Source organism: Mastigoproctus giganteus, chromosome 12, assembly GCF_048544385.1.
Source record: "Mastigoproctus giganteus isolate SK-2022 chromosome 12, ASM4854438v1, whole genome shotgun sequence".
Classification (NCBI taxonomy): domain Eukaryota; kingdom Metazoa; phylum Arthropoda; class Arachnida; order Uropygi; family Thelyphonidae; genus Mastigoproctus; species Mastigoproctus giganteus.
Genome location: NC_143586.1, coordinates 144,104,924 through 144,120,075, shown reverse-complemented (window position 1 = coordinate 144,120,075; position 15,152 = coordinate 144,104,924). Strand labels below are relative to the sequence as shown.

General features: G+C 37.0%; 1 protein-coding gene across 1 annotated transcript in view; it reads left to right on the top strand.

Moving 5' to 3' along the window:
- LOC150077482 (uncharacterized) overlaps positions 1 to 15,152 on the top strand; it is a 142,743-nt gene that overhangs the window by 105,250 nt on the left and 22,341 nt on the right. Inside the window, exons 9-10 of the mRNA XM_090385916.1 lie at positions 7,772 to 7,889; positions 13,826 to 14,137. Of these exons, the coding sequence (XP_090242042.1) occupies positions 7,772 to 7,889; positions 13,826 to 14,137 (430 nt within the window). The remainder of the gene's footprint in view (positions 1 to 7,771; positions 7,890 to 13,825; positions 14,138 to 15,152) is intronic.

The following is a 15,152-nucleotide window of genomic DNA, read 5'->3' as shown; positions in this document are numbered from 1 at the left end:
TCTCTGTGAAATTCTGTTGAATGTGCTGGCATTTCAAGCAATGAGACAATGTGATCAAGCTGCAAAGCACCACTCAACACTGATCCAACCCAATTCTGTGTACAATATACTGATTACAAAATCATCGTACAAAACACATGTAAACAACAGTGGACACAGTTTTGGAAAACAGAAATATATAATAAACTTCTTCAGTTTAAACAAGAATCCCCCCCCCCCAACTCTGTGCTCCAGCTACAGAGAAAACAGAGGAGAAGAAAAGATGCAAACTTACTGAAATTATTTAATTACCTAAATAGAATCAAACTGTTTGATGATTTATAAATGTAATTCCTTCTTACTTAATTAGGCCGCCGTAGCCTAGTGGTCAGGCGCGCGGGTGCATAAGTACACTTACCTTGAGTGACCGGGGTTCAACCCCGTGACTACTGAATACGGTGTTGTTTCTTGTATTCTGTCTATCTTGTGAACTCCTCTGACCGTTTGGTCGTCCCAGAGTATAAACAGAAAATTTATTTATTTATTTATTTAATTAGATAAAATAAAATATATGGAAAGGCACAATATGGCCCTAGCAGCTCTTAAACTTCCATTCCACCACCATAGCACTATAAAGCAGTAACCATTGCTTTACATGCTAAATCCAGCTTAATCTTACACTTCTTTGTTAGAGAAATTAATCAGGATACTTCAGAACACAAAAGCAACACTGTATACTACCATAGAGTGTTCTGCCAACTATTTCTAAAAACTCCCATTTGTTCATTTGGTATTTGTGGGACTGTGCTTATTTTTGACTGACTTACTGACTCCCCTTATTAATTATTAAACACAAATTTATTCAGATACCTTTGATTTTCCCCTGAGATGGCACTACTAAGCTGTAAATATAAGTGATATTTAGATTATATTATCAAAATATAAAGTAATTTTAATTTTCTAAGGCGTAAAGTTGGACATATTTGTAATTTTTACTTACTCCTAACCTATCAGAGGAGGGTCTCACTTAGTGTCAGCCTGACTTTTGGAGAAATTGCAGTACTGTTGAGACTGCTTTAAAGCAGTGTTCCTTTTAAATAAATAGCATAATTTTACTCTGAGAAGCTACTGCTATTTATTTTAGCTATTATTTTTAGCTGTTTTCTCTCTAAGGAAAAAGCTGTTTATTCAGAAATAGTTCAAAGCAAGGATATTTAGGATTAATATTAGTATTGGCAAAATGATGCATGGAAGCAAACTTCGATAAATTATCAAACCCCTGGTTGTTTTGTAGGGATGTCTGATGATTATTATACTACCCTTCTGACTCGCTGCATCATATCCAGGTATCATCATAAAGAGCACATGACAACCAGGTTTTCAAGGGTTTTTTTTTTAGCTAGACCTAGAAACACTTATATGCATGGTTAAGGGGGAGCATATTCCCCCCTCTCCCCCCTGCTGAGTACCCTCTGGTCGTGTAATGTGTCTTGCTTCCATTTAATGATAACATCACTGTCCATTGACTTTGGATGGTGTAGGCTGTTATTCAACAATAATACACATTTCAAATTCAGTCCACTAGTCTCTACATGTCATGATGGGAACAACTAATTTGTGTGGCTCATATGTCTTCCTTATATATCAATCTGAGTTACTTGTTTATTTGGAAAGATCTAGTGGACTGTGAAAACAGTGGTGTCCATAGATGTTTTGGAAACTAGTGTGTACTCTGTTTCTTACCACTTAACAATCCCTATTTGTCCATGATGCTAAATTGTTCTAATTAGTGAGTAATCATTCATATGGGACTATATCAGAAGTTTTACTGAAATCTAAGTAAATGATGAAGTTCTTCCTTGAATCCATTTCTTTATTGATAACTCTCATAGTAACTACTTATATTCTTCAGAGAGGATCTCCCTCTTAAGAAATCTATGTTGCGATTCCATTTCTGTCCAAATGATCTTCTATTACATCTGTAAAGGATGATAATCCCTGTTATAGAAGTTAAACTGACAGGTCTTTAGTTGTTTGTTTGTTTCACCCTTTCACTCACCCTTGTGAATAGGAAAGATGTTTGCACATCTCCAATCTATAGGCACTTTGTCTGAATCAAAGGGTGCTCTCCGTATATTTAAAGATTTGCTTCCTTCAATATAATTATGTAGCTCAGATGAGCTCCTTGCACCTTGTTCACTTTTAATTTTGATAACTTTCCTTCTTTTGTCATTTATCATGTAATTAATGATATACTTCGACTTTAAAATGAACAATTGGCATTGTTATAAGATAATTAAGACTGTGTAAAAAGTTTTCAGTTAAACCCTACTTGTCAGACCAAGTGTAAATGAAAAGGATTAAATCATTCAGCTTTCCACCTTGTTCTGCCTTATAATTTTCTGATAATACAAACTACTACTTACTAACTACACCTTATAAGTACCATCTTGTTGGGGGTCGTGTCTGAATAAATATTCTTTTAATAATTAAAGTGAAGAATTTTTTTTATATCTAAGAAATTAGTTTTAATTTAGTACTATTTACTGTATATTGTGTGATAGTTACAAATGTTTGCCACGATATCAAAATCACACCACATACTGGGAGTGCTTCTCAGTAAATTCTTAAATGTATTGTTTCATGATCCAAGTGGCAATTCCAAATGAAGAAAATCACTCTAGAAATGTTTTGTAGTATCCCCGATTGCTGTTTAACCATGCATGACAAATTCATAATAAACAATACTGCAATCAAAAAATATGATAATTATGATGCATTTGATTGAGTGTATCTTGACTTTTTTGGGCCTTTGAAAAGATGCTGTCTTCCATTGAGAGGACTGGATGTTTGTTTCTGGATCATAGCCATACACCCACAATTCATCACCAGTAATGACAGAAGAAATAAACTCTCTCTCTCCCCTCTGTGTGTGTGTGTGTGTGATCATCAGTGAGAATATAAGACAAAAACTTTGCCAAAATGCATTGTGTTCCTAATTCTTTTTTTAAAAATTGATTCACATGTACCATAAGAAACACTTTCACTAGCAACTTCATGGATGGTTAAACATAAATCAGTCCTGCTCAGGTCGCAAACATGAACAATTGTTCTTGAATTAATTTTTTAGTTAATTTTAATTAATTTTTTTTTTGAAGTTGAAGAGCAGCCAGAGCAAGGATCATCTTGAACAGAAAAGCAGACAACTCTGAACTCTGTGAACCACTGAAAAGTCTTCAAAAAAACACATAGTATCTTTACCAAAAGTTTTTGTTTTTTTTAACATTTTATGAATTTCTTGCAATTTTTCATTATTTGAAGCAGAATTTGATGTATAATTCACTGTGTGCTCAGTAAAGTCACTATTTTAAAATGCACCAAAACACACAATACCTTCATTCAACATGCACTAATTCAGATTTACTGCAGTTAAAGAAGTGATTCATACATTACTCTCTGGATGATTCTCTGAACATGTTTGAACAAGTCACACTGCAATGCAGAAACTTTAAGATACAAAGTATCCCTGAACTTTATGTTCACACCTCGTGTGCACATGGAAAATAATCATCATCATTGAACCTACATGTTTGGCATTTGATAAGTATGTTTTTGAATTATATTCACTCCAGGATTTGAAGGTGACATAAAGGTATGATAACTGAAAAATATATTTATTTTTAAAGTCATCACTGTGAAGAATAAAGAATGAATTGAAACATATATCAGTTGATGTACAATCATTTAATCCTGTGGTGAGAGAAATAATAAAAGTGAAAACTGTAACAACTGCTGCTGTTCTCATGAAGTTGCCATATTTGCATAGTGTACTTTTTTTTTTTAATTTTTGCACAAGGGTCATTATGTGAAGGTTATTTGGTCAGATTTGTTTTTATTGATTAATAGTAGAAAGTTAGTTGGCCATAACTAGTAAAGAAAAAAGGGGAACAAAATTTTTTTGAGTTCAAGAATTTTATTGTAACATTTGCTTAGACACTAAAAGTCTAGTAGGTAACAATAATAAGGCAAAGAAATATCACTTTTATTATGAAATGTTCAAATGTATGAAATTGGTCAACTTTCTAGAGAGGGAAAAAAGTGATTTTTCTCTGTTAAAGCTACATTCATGTAAAATAAAGGTTGAAGAGGGCATATAGGATACTGAAAATGTGAGCAAGCTGTTGCAGCATAAGCAAAAAAAGTCCCACAGTTAGCATTAGCATTAGTGGAGGTATACGATGCAAGAAAGCAAGCTTATGTAGCATCAGCCAAAAAAAAAAAAACTGCTCCCATTTCACCCCTCCGTTCATTCCAAATACCTGTCCAGCTCAGCCTTAAATTTATTTATGCTATCAACTTCCACAACAAAAGATGGACGTCTGTTCCACCAATCAACTACCCATTGGCTAATGGCAAACTTCCACACGTCTATCCTACAACTGTCTTTCCTCATTTTAAATTTATACCCTCTCAGGTGATTATTCTGAGCAAGAGGAAGAATCCCATCAGCATTCAGCTTACTCAACCCACTCAATCAGATCACCTCACAGGTGCGTACTCTCCAGGCACTGCAATTTGCAGAACTTAAGCCTTTCTTGGTAAGAGCACCCCTTTGTTCCCCTCACCAATCTTGTTGCCCTTCTTTGTACTTGTTCTGGCAACTCTACATCCTTCCTAAAATGAGGCCTCCAGACCTGTACAAAGTACTCAAGGTGTGGCCTGACCATTGCCTTATACAAGGGAATAATCACCTCCTTATCCCTGCTAGAAAAATTCCTATATATCATTGACAAGACTCCATGACTTGCCCTGGCAGCCCATCTGCACTGTTCAGCGAACTTTATATTTGACTGCACAATTACCCCAGGTCTTTTTCACTTTCCACTTCCCTGAGTGTAGTACCACACAGTTGGTACATTTCTCTTCGATTATTGCTACCCATAAACTGAAGTTTAACATTTGTCAGTGTTAAACTTCAGTTGCCACTTCTCAGCCCATTTGCCCAACTTATCTAGATCCAGTTGGAGTAGCATGCTGTCTTTACTGTTATCAACAACCATTCCAACCTTTTGTATCAGCTGTAAACTTGGACATTAAACCTGATATACCTTCATCAATATCATTGATAAATATACAAAACAACAATGGGCCCAACACCGAACCCTGGGGAACTCCACTAATAACATTTGCCCATGAAAAGCAGTGTCCATTGATTACTCTCTGTCGGCTCCCACTCAACCATCCCTTTATCCATTGTAGCAACTTACCCTTAACGCCATACCTCTCCAATTTGTACAGCAGTCTTCCATGTGCAAACAGTATCAAAAGCTTTCCTGAAATCCAAGTACAATGGATTCCGGTTATTGGGGCCACTGGTTAATTGGGGCAGCCATTTATTTGGAGCAAATCTTAAAAAACAGAACCCAGTCGAGAAAATAGCTAGGGTTTACTTCGCTTAATTGGGACAACATTCTGTTTAATCGGGGCAGGAGATCGCAGCACTGGAGATTACCCTATGATTGTCTCCGACCGCTTGGTTCAGTCAGATTTCTGGAGGTCACAGCCATAAAACAATAAAAACAATTAGCAGTCACCTGTTTATTGGGCTTTTCTGTTAGTGCAATCTATCATAAACGGATAGTGAACTCGATCTTATTGAATTTGCAATAATACCGACAGCTGGAATTCTGTGGGTTATTATGGTGAAATGTGTTTACACTTCCATGGAATCTTCAATCATATAAAAAAATTAATTTTCAGAATCTTCTCTTCATTCCTATTTTTAAAGCTTTGTAACTTGTTACTCCGTTCTCACTTGCACATATCCTGTTACTTGCAATTTGTGTGTGCCGTGTTCTTTGTTATTGATTGCATAACTTTTTACTGTTTTAAATTTTAACCACCACCCACACGTCAGTGAACAGAAATGTCAACTAATTAGTATGTACATATTACAGTACATATTAATTATTCCAATTATCAGGTATCATTTAATTTTTTAATTGGTAAGGTAATAAAGGGTAAATTTGTGCTTAACATATCTTTACTTTTATAGCCTGTGGATAATATTCCTCCTATTTTCGCTAATTAGAATCGCTGTTTAATAGAATTAAAATTAAGTTCACAACCGTGATCACAATGATCGGCACTTACTACACATCGTATAGTGAATGGTACTTTACTATGGTGAGTCCATCGTAACGTGATTTGATTGCACAGTGAACCAATTGTAAAGTGGGGGTCCATTGCATTTTTGACTATTTACGTGAAACTTCGGATAATTGGGGCAGCCGCTTAATCAGGCCAAAATGCACTAGTCCCGACATGTCCCAAATAACCGGAATTGACTGCATATGATATCAAAATTATTTTTGGCATTCAATTCCTTTGTGACAACATCATAGTATCCAATCAGATTGATCAGACGAGACCTCCCTTTAACAAACCTATGCTCTGTCTTAACTATTACTGCAGTCTTGTCTAGATGATCCTGCAATGCTTCTTTAACCAGTGATTCCATTATTTTCCCCCAGAACACAAATTAAACTAACAGGTCTAAAGTTACTTGTGTCACCTTTTGAACCCCCTTTATGAATTGGTGATACATTTGCACACCTCCAGTCCATGGGGACCTCCCCTGAGTCCAAGGAAGTTCTCATAATTATGGCTAAGGGTTTGCTTACTTCCTTTGCTGCCTCCTTTAATATAACTGGATAGATTCTGTCCATCCCAGGTGCCTTTTTTATGTTTAACTTCTCCTCCTCCACTTTGCTCAGTTGAGATCAGTTATTACAAAATCACTTGGCTCCCTGTTAGTTTGATAAACTTCTAGCACCCCCCCTCATTGAATAACTCTTCAAGTTGTTTGCAGCATGAGCATGTAAAAGGTGTACAGATATTGTTCTTTTCAGAAGCAGCTGTTGTGGGAATTATAAACTGGATTCGTTGAAAAAATTGCCCTTGCATGTTGTCTTATCCCAAAACTAAATACTAGTGTGAATGCTCACACTGCTCCAACGAGTAAGTGTTCTACATTTTCTCCTAGATATGCATCGTTTTCTTGATCAAAACATTATACCCAATAACTGGATTTACCATGCTAGCCCAGCCCTATGGCCATTGGGGCCATTTGCCTTCACTTTTCTCTACTGGGATTTGTGAAGGATGCCATCTATGTGCCAAACAACATAATATCGCTTGTGTGATTCAATCACACAAGTGATACAAGTTTGGGGTCCTTTACTAAGTTACAGAGGGACATGCACTCACCAGAGCATTGAAAACTTGAGGATGCACTCGTTCATTTGGGGTTCATGCTTCATGTTCTTGCATAATTAAATCAGTGTAATAATTTTTTAAATTTAAGTAACTTTATAATCACCCTATATATCAGTATGCAATTATGTTGCCAAATTTCTTGTATTTAATTGATAAAAATGCATAGGAGAAAATGATTCTTCAAACTGATGTATACATAAATAGAATTTGATTGATAAATTTCATTAAGGACCTCAGTGGTTGAAGTTCAAAATATGCCCAGCCAGAAGAGTGCTGTTGATTTTTACAGATGGACTGAAAAAGCCAATGCTAGTAGGTGCTTTAGCACCGTTGCAGTACTATTGCAAGAGGCACAGTATGGCCAAGTAGCTCCTGTGCCAGTAAATCTCAAACAATTATTGCAAGACGTATCTGGGGGAGGCATGACAAAGAGGGTATGTTTTTTAATGAAATCCTCTTAATTTTATATGTGTATAATTTCCTGACATGTTGTTTTTTTAACTCCTTATTCCAGGAAATGTGGTGATTTTCCAGACAGCTTTATCTATTTTGTCACTTTCCAGTGAAAAACTTTTAGAGGCAAAAGATACCAATCATCTTATTCCCATGCTGCAAAATATACCTCATTCCATGTAAGTACAATTTAGGTATTTTTAAGGTGAGAAGGTTATTCCTGTGTTGATAATATAAGTACTAAAAAAAACTGTCAAAAACTGTGTTGATAGGGAGTCTACCTCAAAAACCATAAAGCTAACAATAGTATCTGCAAGGTCAGCTTCCAGAAATATTAGGCGCCTCCGTAGCCAGGTGGGAAGGAGCAGCAGTGCGTAGCACACGCTTCTTGATTAGACAGGGGTTCGAGCCCGTCACCACCAAATACGAAGGATGCGGAAAGGTCACGAAATGACCACCGCATATCCCGGAGCAATATGGCCTTAGTTGCTAATGCTCCTAAAAATCAAATAACAAACAAAAATAACAAATCCAGAAATATTCAAGGATACAAAAATGTAAAGGTGATCAAAATTTTTGTGATTGAAAATAGAAAAGTGTTAAAGAAATTAGTCAAGGGGAAAAGTTAAAATATGTAGGAAATACTTGTAAAACACAAGTTATTGCTGCCAGTATATACACTGAGTGTCCAGTTTATTAGTTACACTAACCTAATAGTGAGCATTATCTTCTTTAACCCTCATAACTGTCCCAGTCCATTAGGGTATGGACCCGTACATTTTTTTTTTTTTTTTTATGTGAACCCCAAACACGAGAGGTATTAGAACCTATAGTAGTTAGTACCGTGCTTGGATTGGAGGTTGAGAAGACGAAAGAAGATATTTGTTGACATTGGACTTCAACTTCTGTAGACTGTAATTTTTAGGAAATACGTATGAAGGAAGGCTGTTCCAGAAAACGGCAGTTGAATGAATAAACGAGGAAAAAAAAAAAGTTGGTTCTATGAGTTTGAAGTTGGACAGTAAATGGATGTTGGCTGGTGGCGGCAAGCGTTCGGACTGTTTTGAAAGAGAGAGAGCGGGAATTATAGAAGCCAATTCAGAAGAACAGTGCCCATGGAAGTATCTGTAGAAGAGGCATGCAGCAGAAACAGTACGTCTATGAGAAAGCAAGTGGAGAGACTCTGTTAGAGATGAATCATTAATTAACCTAACTGCCCTCTTCTGAATGGAATCAAGAAGCCTGAGAGAGGTTTTGGGGGCACCACCCCAGATGTGGGAACAATATTCCATAGCAGGGTGGATTTATACAGAGTGAGCAACTGTTTGGAAGAAAAGTAACGCCGAGAGTGAAAGAGAAAACCAAGTTTTTTAGATGCAGAGGAAGCAATATTTGTAATATGCTTGTGCCAAGAGAGATTAGAAGTCAGGGTAATCCCCAAAAGAGATATATCATTTTGCCTAGAAATCGGAGTGTCACTAAAGATAAGCATAGGAGCAGAAGAATCCTTTTTGCAAGATATAAGACAAGACTGAGTTTTAGAAGGGTTGAAATCAACTAAGTTGTCTTTGCCCCACTGGAGAATTACCTGAAGATCGGCATTTAAGGAATTGGTAGCAGATTTTCGAGAAGTTGAAGCTGATTGAGCAGGACAAGGTTTCTCAAAATGGAAAGTGGAATGCAACATGCTATCATCGGCAAAACTATGGATAGGATTTCCAGTCAATGGAAGAAGGTCATTAATATACAAGAGGAAAAGAGTGGGGGAAAGAACTGCACCTTGGGGAACACTGGCATTAGTGGAGAAGTTAGAAGACAGAGAGCCATATACCATCACCCTCAGTGAGCGATCAGAGAGAAAACTGGATAACCAATTACTAAAAATAGTTGGCAAACCATAAGATGGAAGCTTGTTTAGAAGACCTTTATGCCAAACACGATCAAAAGCCTTTGAGATGTCAAGAGCAACTACTTGTGTTTCACCGAACCTTTCCATTGAATTAGTCCATAAATGGGTAACATAAGCCAGAATATCACCAGTGGATCGACACTGACAGAATCCATACTGGCGATCATTGATCAGACGGAAGGTTTCTAGGTAGTTTAAGAGTTGGCGGTTAATTGATTTCTCCATTACTTTAGAAAGAGTAGAAGTAATTGCAATGGGATGATAATTGGATGGGAGGGATTTGTCACCCATTGTAGGAACTGGCTGGATATGAGCAAATTTCCAAGCAGAAGGAAAAACACCTTTGGAATAAGAAAGTGAGAAAAGTCGGCAAACAATAGGAGTAAGTTCAGGAGCACAGGTTTTCAGAACAAGTGGAGAAATACCATCAGGACCTGGAGCTTTCTTAGCATCAAGATTCATCAAAATCCTTCTGATATCCTTTTGACAGAAGATCACAGGAGGCATTGAATGGAGCGTGTTGGGAATGGTGGGAGGTGTTTTACCAAGATCATTAATACATGATCATTAATACATACTGGATTGCATCCTGCAGTTACCTTGGATTGAATGGCAGTGCACAGGACCTGTTCACAGCACCTTGCTGTGAGTAGGTGGTCCTCCTCATCCAAAAGGTGCTTGATCAGGTTGAGATCTAGTGACTGAGCAAATCAATTCAGTATGATAAATCCACCTTCATACTCTGAGCCATTCCCAAAGGATTCATGTCTTGTGACATAGTGCAATATCCTACTAAGTAACCATTATCAGATGGATGAACTGTGAGCACATGAAGGAATAAACCTAATCTATGCAACAGTGTCCCAAATAGGCTGTGGCATGCTTTGATCCACCAATATCAGGGGTTATTACCTGCTTCATCAATGGGCTGAGCTTCAGTGTTCACATATGACAAAGCAGGTCCATTTATTCATGTTGCTGTTGCCCAACTGTCATGTCTCAGGGTTCCTGGGCCCATAGCTACTTGTTTTTAGCCGACAACATTGATTCATCCCATTGAGTTGTCTGCTACTGTATCCCATCCATGACAAGGTTCTTTACATGCGACTGTTATACTGGGGCTGTCATTTGATTGAACACAGTCCATCTGTTATACTGCACAATTTTTTTCATTCTCTGTTATATATATAATAATTCTATGTCAAATATATATAATAAATGGCAGGCCATTTATTATATATATTTTGAAAATGATTATGCATGTTTGCAGGCTGGAGTTTGCCCACCCCTGTTCTAGAAAATAGAAAGGATGGATGAAGAAGAGGAAAAGTTAGTTTTGGGAGTTGGACAGTAAATCAATGCTGACTGCTTGTGTTCCATGTGCAGACTGGTTTGGAAGAGAGTGGGAGAATTACTGATGCCAATTCAGAGGAACAATGCCCATGGAAGTATCTATAGAGAAGGCATGCAAAAGAAACAGTGTCTGTTACACTAGCATTAGTAGAGGCATATGATGCAAGAAAGCAAGCTTATACAGCATCAGCCAAAAAAAAAAAAAAAAAAAAAAATTCCCATTTCACCCATCCATTTGCTCCAAAAGTTTGACCTCTTCTTCCTTGAATTTATTTAAACTATCAACTTCCACAACGACAGATGGAAGTTTGTTCCAGCAATCAACTACACTCTGGCTAAAGGCAAATTTCTGCACATCTGTTCGACAACTGTCTTTCCTCAGTTTTAGTTTATGCCCTTCAGGTTTGTAATCTGACCAAGAGGAAGAATCCGATCAGCATTCAGCCTGCTCAATCCATTCAAGGCCTTATACACCTCAATCAGATCAACTCGCAGGAGCGTAGTCTCCAGACACTGCAATTTGCAGAACTTAAGTCTTTCTTTGTTTCCTCTTACCAGTCTTGTTGCACTTCTCTGTACTCATTCTAGCAACTCTACATCCTTCCTAAAATGAGGCTTACAGACCTGTATGCAGTACTCAAGGTGTGGCCTGACCATTGCTTTATACAAGGGTATAATCACCTCCTTATCCATGCTAGCAAAATTCCTGTATGTCATTGACAAGACCCCATGACCTGCTCTGACAGCCAGTCTGCACTGCTCAGAAAACTTCATATCTGACTGCACAATTACCACCAGGTTTCTTTCATTCTGCACTACCCTGAGTGTAACACCACACAGTTGGTACATTGCTCTGAGGTTACTGCTACCCATATGCAGTATTTTACATTTATCAATGTTAAACTTCAGTTGCCACTTCTCAGCCTATCTGCCCAACTTTTCTAGATCCTGTTGCAATAGCATGCTGTCATTACTATCATTAACAACCCTGTCAACCTTTGTATCATCTGCAAACTCGACATTAAGCTTGATATACCTTCATCAATATCATTGATGAAGTTCATCAATGAAGCTCACAAGTTCCAGTTAATATCTGGAAAGTTAAAATCCCCCATTATAAGATATTATTATTTACTAGCCCATTCTGTTTCTCTTTTTTCCACTATCATTAGATCTGTATTACTCTTTAATGAGAGGAGTAATATCAGACCTATAAAAAAATGAGTGGAGTAATATTAGACCTATATTACTCCTCTCGTTTTTGTTTTCCCAGTGCTTATGTCACACCAAACTGACTCAACATTGCGCTGGTAACCCCTATCTACTGGATTCACTACCTTATATTTAATGTTTCTTAACTAAAAGCATAACTGCATCCCCTCTGCTGTCCTGTCTGTACACATTGCACACTCCATATTCAAATTCTTCATGCACGCCTCCGTAGCCAGGTGGGAAGGAGCAGCAGTGCGTAGCACATGCTTCTTGATTAGACCGGGGTTCGAGCCCCTCACCACCAAATACGGAGGATGCGGAAAGGTCAGGGAATGACCACCGCATATTCCCGGAGCAATATGGCCTTAGTTGCTAATGCTCCTAAAAACCAAACAACAACAAACAACAAATTCTTCATCCCTTATATCTCAGTGACATGATGTCTCCAATATCCCCACATTGTCTGCATTTGATGACTTAAATCAGTACTTCAAATTCATCAGATTTATTTACTATGCCCTAGCATTAGTTGAGGCATATGATGCAAGAAAGCAAGCTTATACAGCATCAGCCAAAAAAATATAATAATAAATAAATAAATTAGTGTACATGCTAATATATATGCATCTGTTCTAACTCTTAGTTACCCTAACACAGCCCATATATTTGCTTTTTCATAATGACCCACATAAGAGCTTTAAATCCCCAACACCTTGCTTTCTAGGCTGCTGCATGTTAAAATAGAAGCAGTGCAAGAATCACTTTCACCTTTGCCGTCAGCAGTAATTAATCAATTATCTGTGCAGCCAAAGTTATCAGTTTTCTGATCCTCCTATCACTGCATCTATAGCATCATCAAATATTCTTGCACCACTTTTATTTAAATGTATCCCATCCCTGTAAAAACAGTGTCTCCTGTTAACAAACACACTGTGCTCAGAAAAATTCTGCCCCACGAGACTTGCACAGCCTCTCCAGGGTCCCCATCTCCCTGCAGAATTGATTGACAAGGCTCTTAATGTGTACTTCCTCGTATCATGTTTGGGCAGGATTGCAGGCACTTTTAAATTTAATCCTGGCTCTCAACTTTTTGCCAACATCGCCCTGTACTTGTTAAGTAAGTCCTCAGATATAATTAGTCCTCACATGTACAACACTGTCACCTTTTGTGCCCTTAAAAGATATCTGCCCTACAACATCATCTACATTTGCCCCTGGGAGACATAACCTGATCCTAATCTACCTTTCCTTTTTACACAATATATTTCTAGTTTCCCTGACAGTAACTATCTCATGTGGGACCAGTGCATTTTGCCTTTGGGATTTCCACTGTGTTGCCTATTGTTTTCCTTAAAATGAAACTAGTTTTCTAACAGTGCTGCAGTGTAATTTTCTGTATAGTGATTACTTTTTTTTTAACTTGGCATTGAATTGTAATAATTTATTTACTATATTGTACAGACACATAATTGATTAATTAGGAAATTTATTTTAGTACTTTCTTGTTTTATAGATTTTTTTTTATTGCTTACTAAACATGCTATAGTTCACTTCAAAACAAGTGAACATTATGTATACAGTGTGTTATTACTATATAAATAGAAGTTATGTTTTGTATGTGTCTAACTGTTTTTCTTTTAGTGCTGCAAGAAACTCACTTATTCCAGCAATTTTTGAAATTCACTTCCAAGGTTGGGAAATTTTGGCTGTTCAGAACATGATTCAAGAAGAAACTGATATAAACAATCAGCAGAGTCATGAAGTTGAAAATGTTGAAACCCCAAAATCAGATAAACAGCCTACAAAAAAAAATACATCTCTGTTATGGGGGTTATCAAAGCTGTGGCAAGCGAAGACACACAGAAAAATGAGAAATATTACTAAAAGTGGCAGGAGAAAATTACTTGGGTATGATGAAAACACTTTATATCCTCCAAGGAAAGGAAGATTAAGGTAAAAATTAAAATGTAACATTCTTAATTCATTTATCAGCTTACTTGGATTTTATGTATATTTTATGATACATGACCTGATGCTTTCTGTATTGCTTTTTAAATTTGATAGTAGTAGTAGTAGTAGTAGGAGCAGTAATAGCAAATGATGAAAGAAAGCAAGCTTATATAGTATCAGCCAAAAAAAACAGTTTACCCATCCGTACCCTCAAAGAATCTGTCTAGTTCTTCTTCCTACAATTTATTCGGTCCATTCACTTCCACAACAACACATGGAAGCCTGTTTCAATAACACTAGCCAACACAATTTTTACCTCTGAGAACTTAAATGCTGTTTTTAACAAATTTTTATGCATAGATTTCAAAAATCAAACTACTATGATAGTTTCACATCACAGTTATTATATAGATGGAGTTACGTTTTACCAAAAGATACCAATTTTTCATAATCTAGCCAGTAATGTATGACATACTGATTTATTTTAACAGCTATAAGCTAATTCTCTTAATTTTAGCAGTCGAATCTGGCCCCTGTTTTCTTGGTGATAAACATAATCAGGCCTTCTACCTATGGTTTTTATGTTCAAATACCAAAGTAACAATTTACAATTTGAAGAGCGTTTTTAGTGAGGATTTTTGTAGGCTGTGCCAAGGTTTTCCAAGTATTAACTGATCATGATATATTCTCAGGGTTGTATGACAAATATATCTGCATGATATATATATACAGGGTGTCTCAAAAATATTGGTATAAACGTTTATGGGAGGTAGGGTAACATCTAAAGGAATGTGAATCGCATAGGAACCCATAACCGGAAACGTCACCATAAGTCGGTACATGGCGCTGTTCATCAGTTCACGAGAGGGAAATTTTCTAGTTTACTCATTCAAGCAATAGTCGCCGCATGAAGAGCATGCATCGATATACCAACTGTGAGCTGGCAGACATGCACCTAGTGTATGGATTAGCAGAGGGCAATGGACGAGCCGCTCAACGAATTTATGGAGAACGCTTC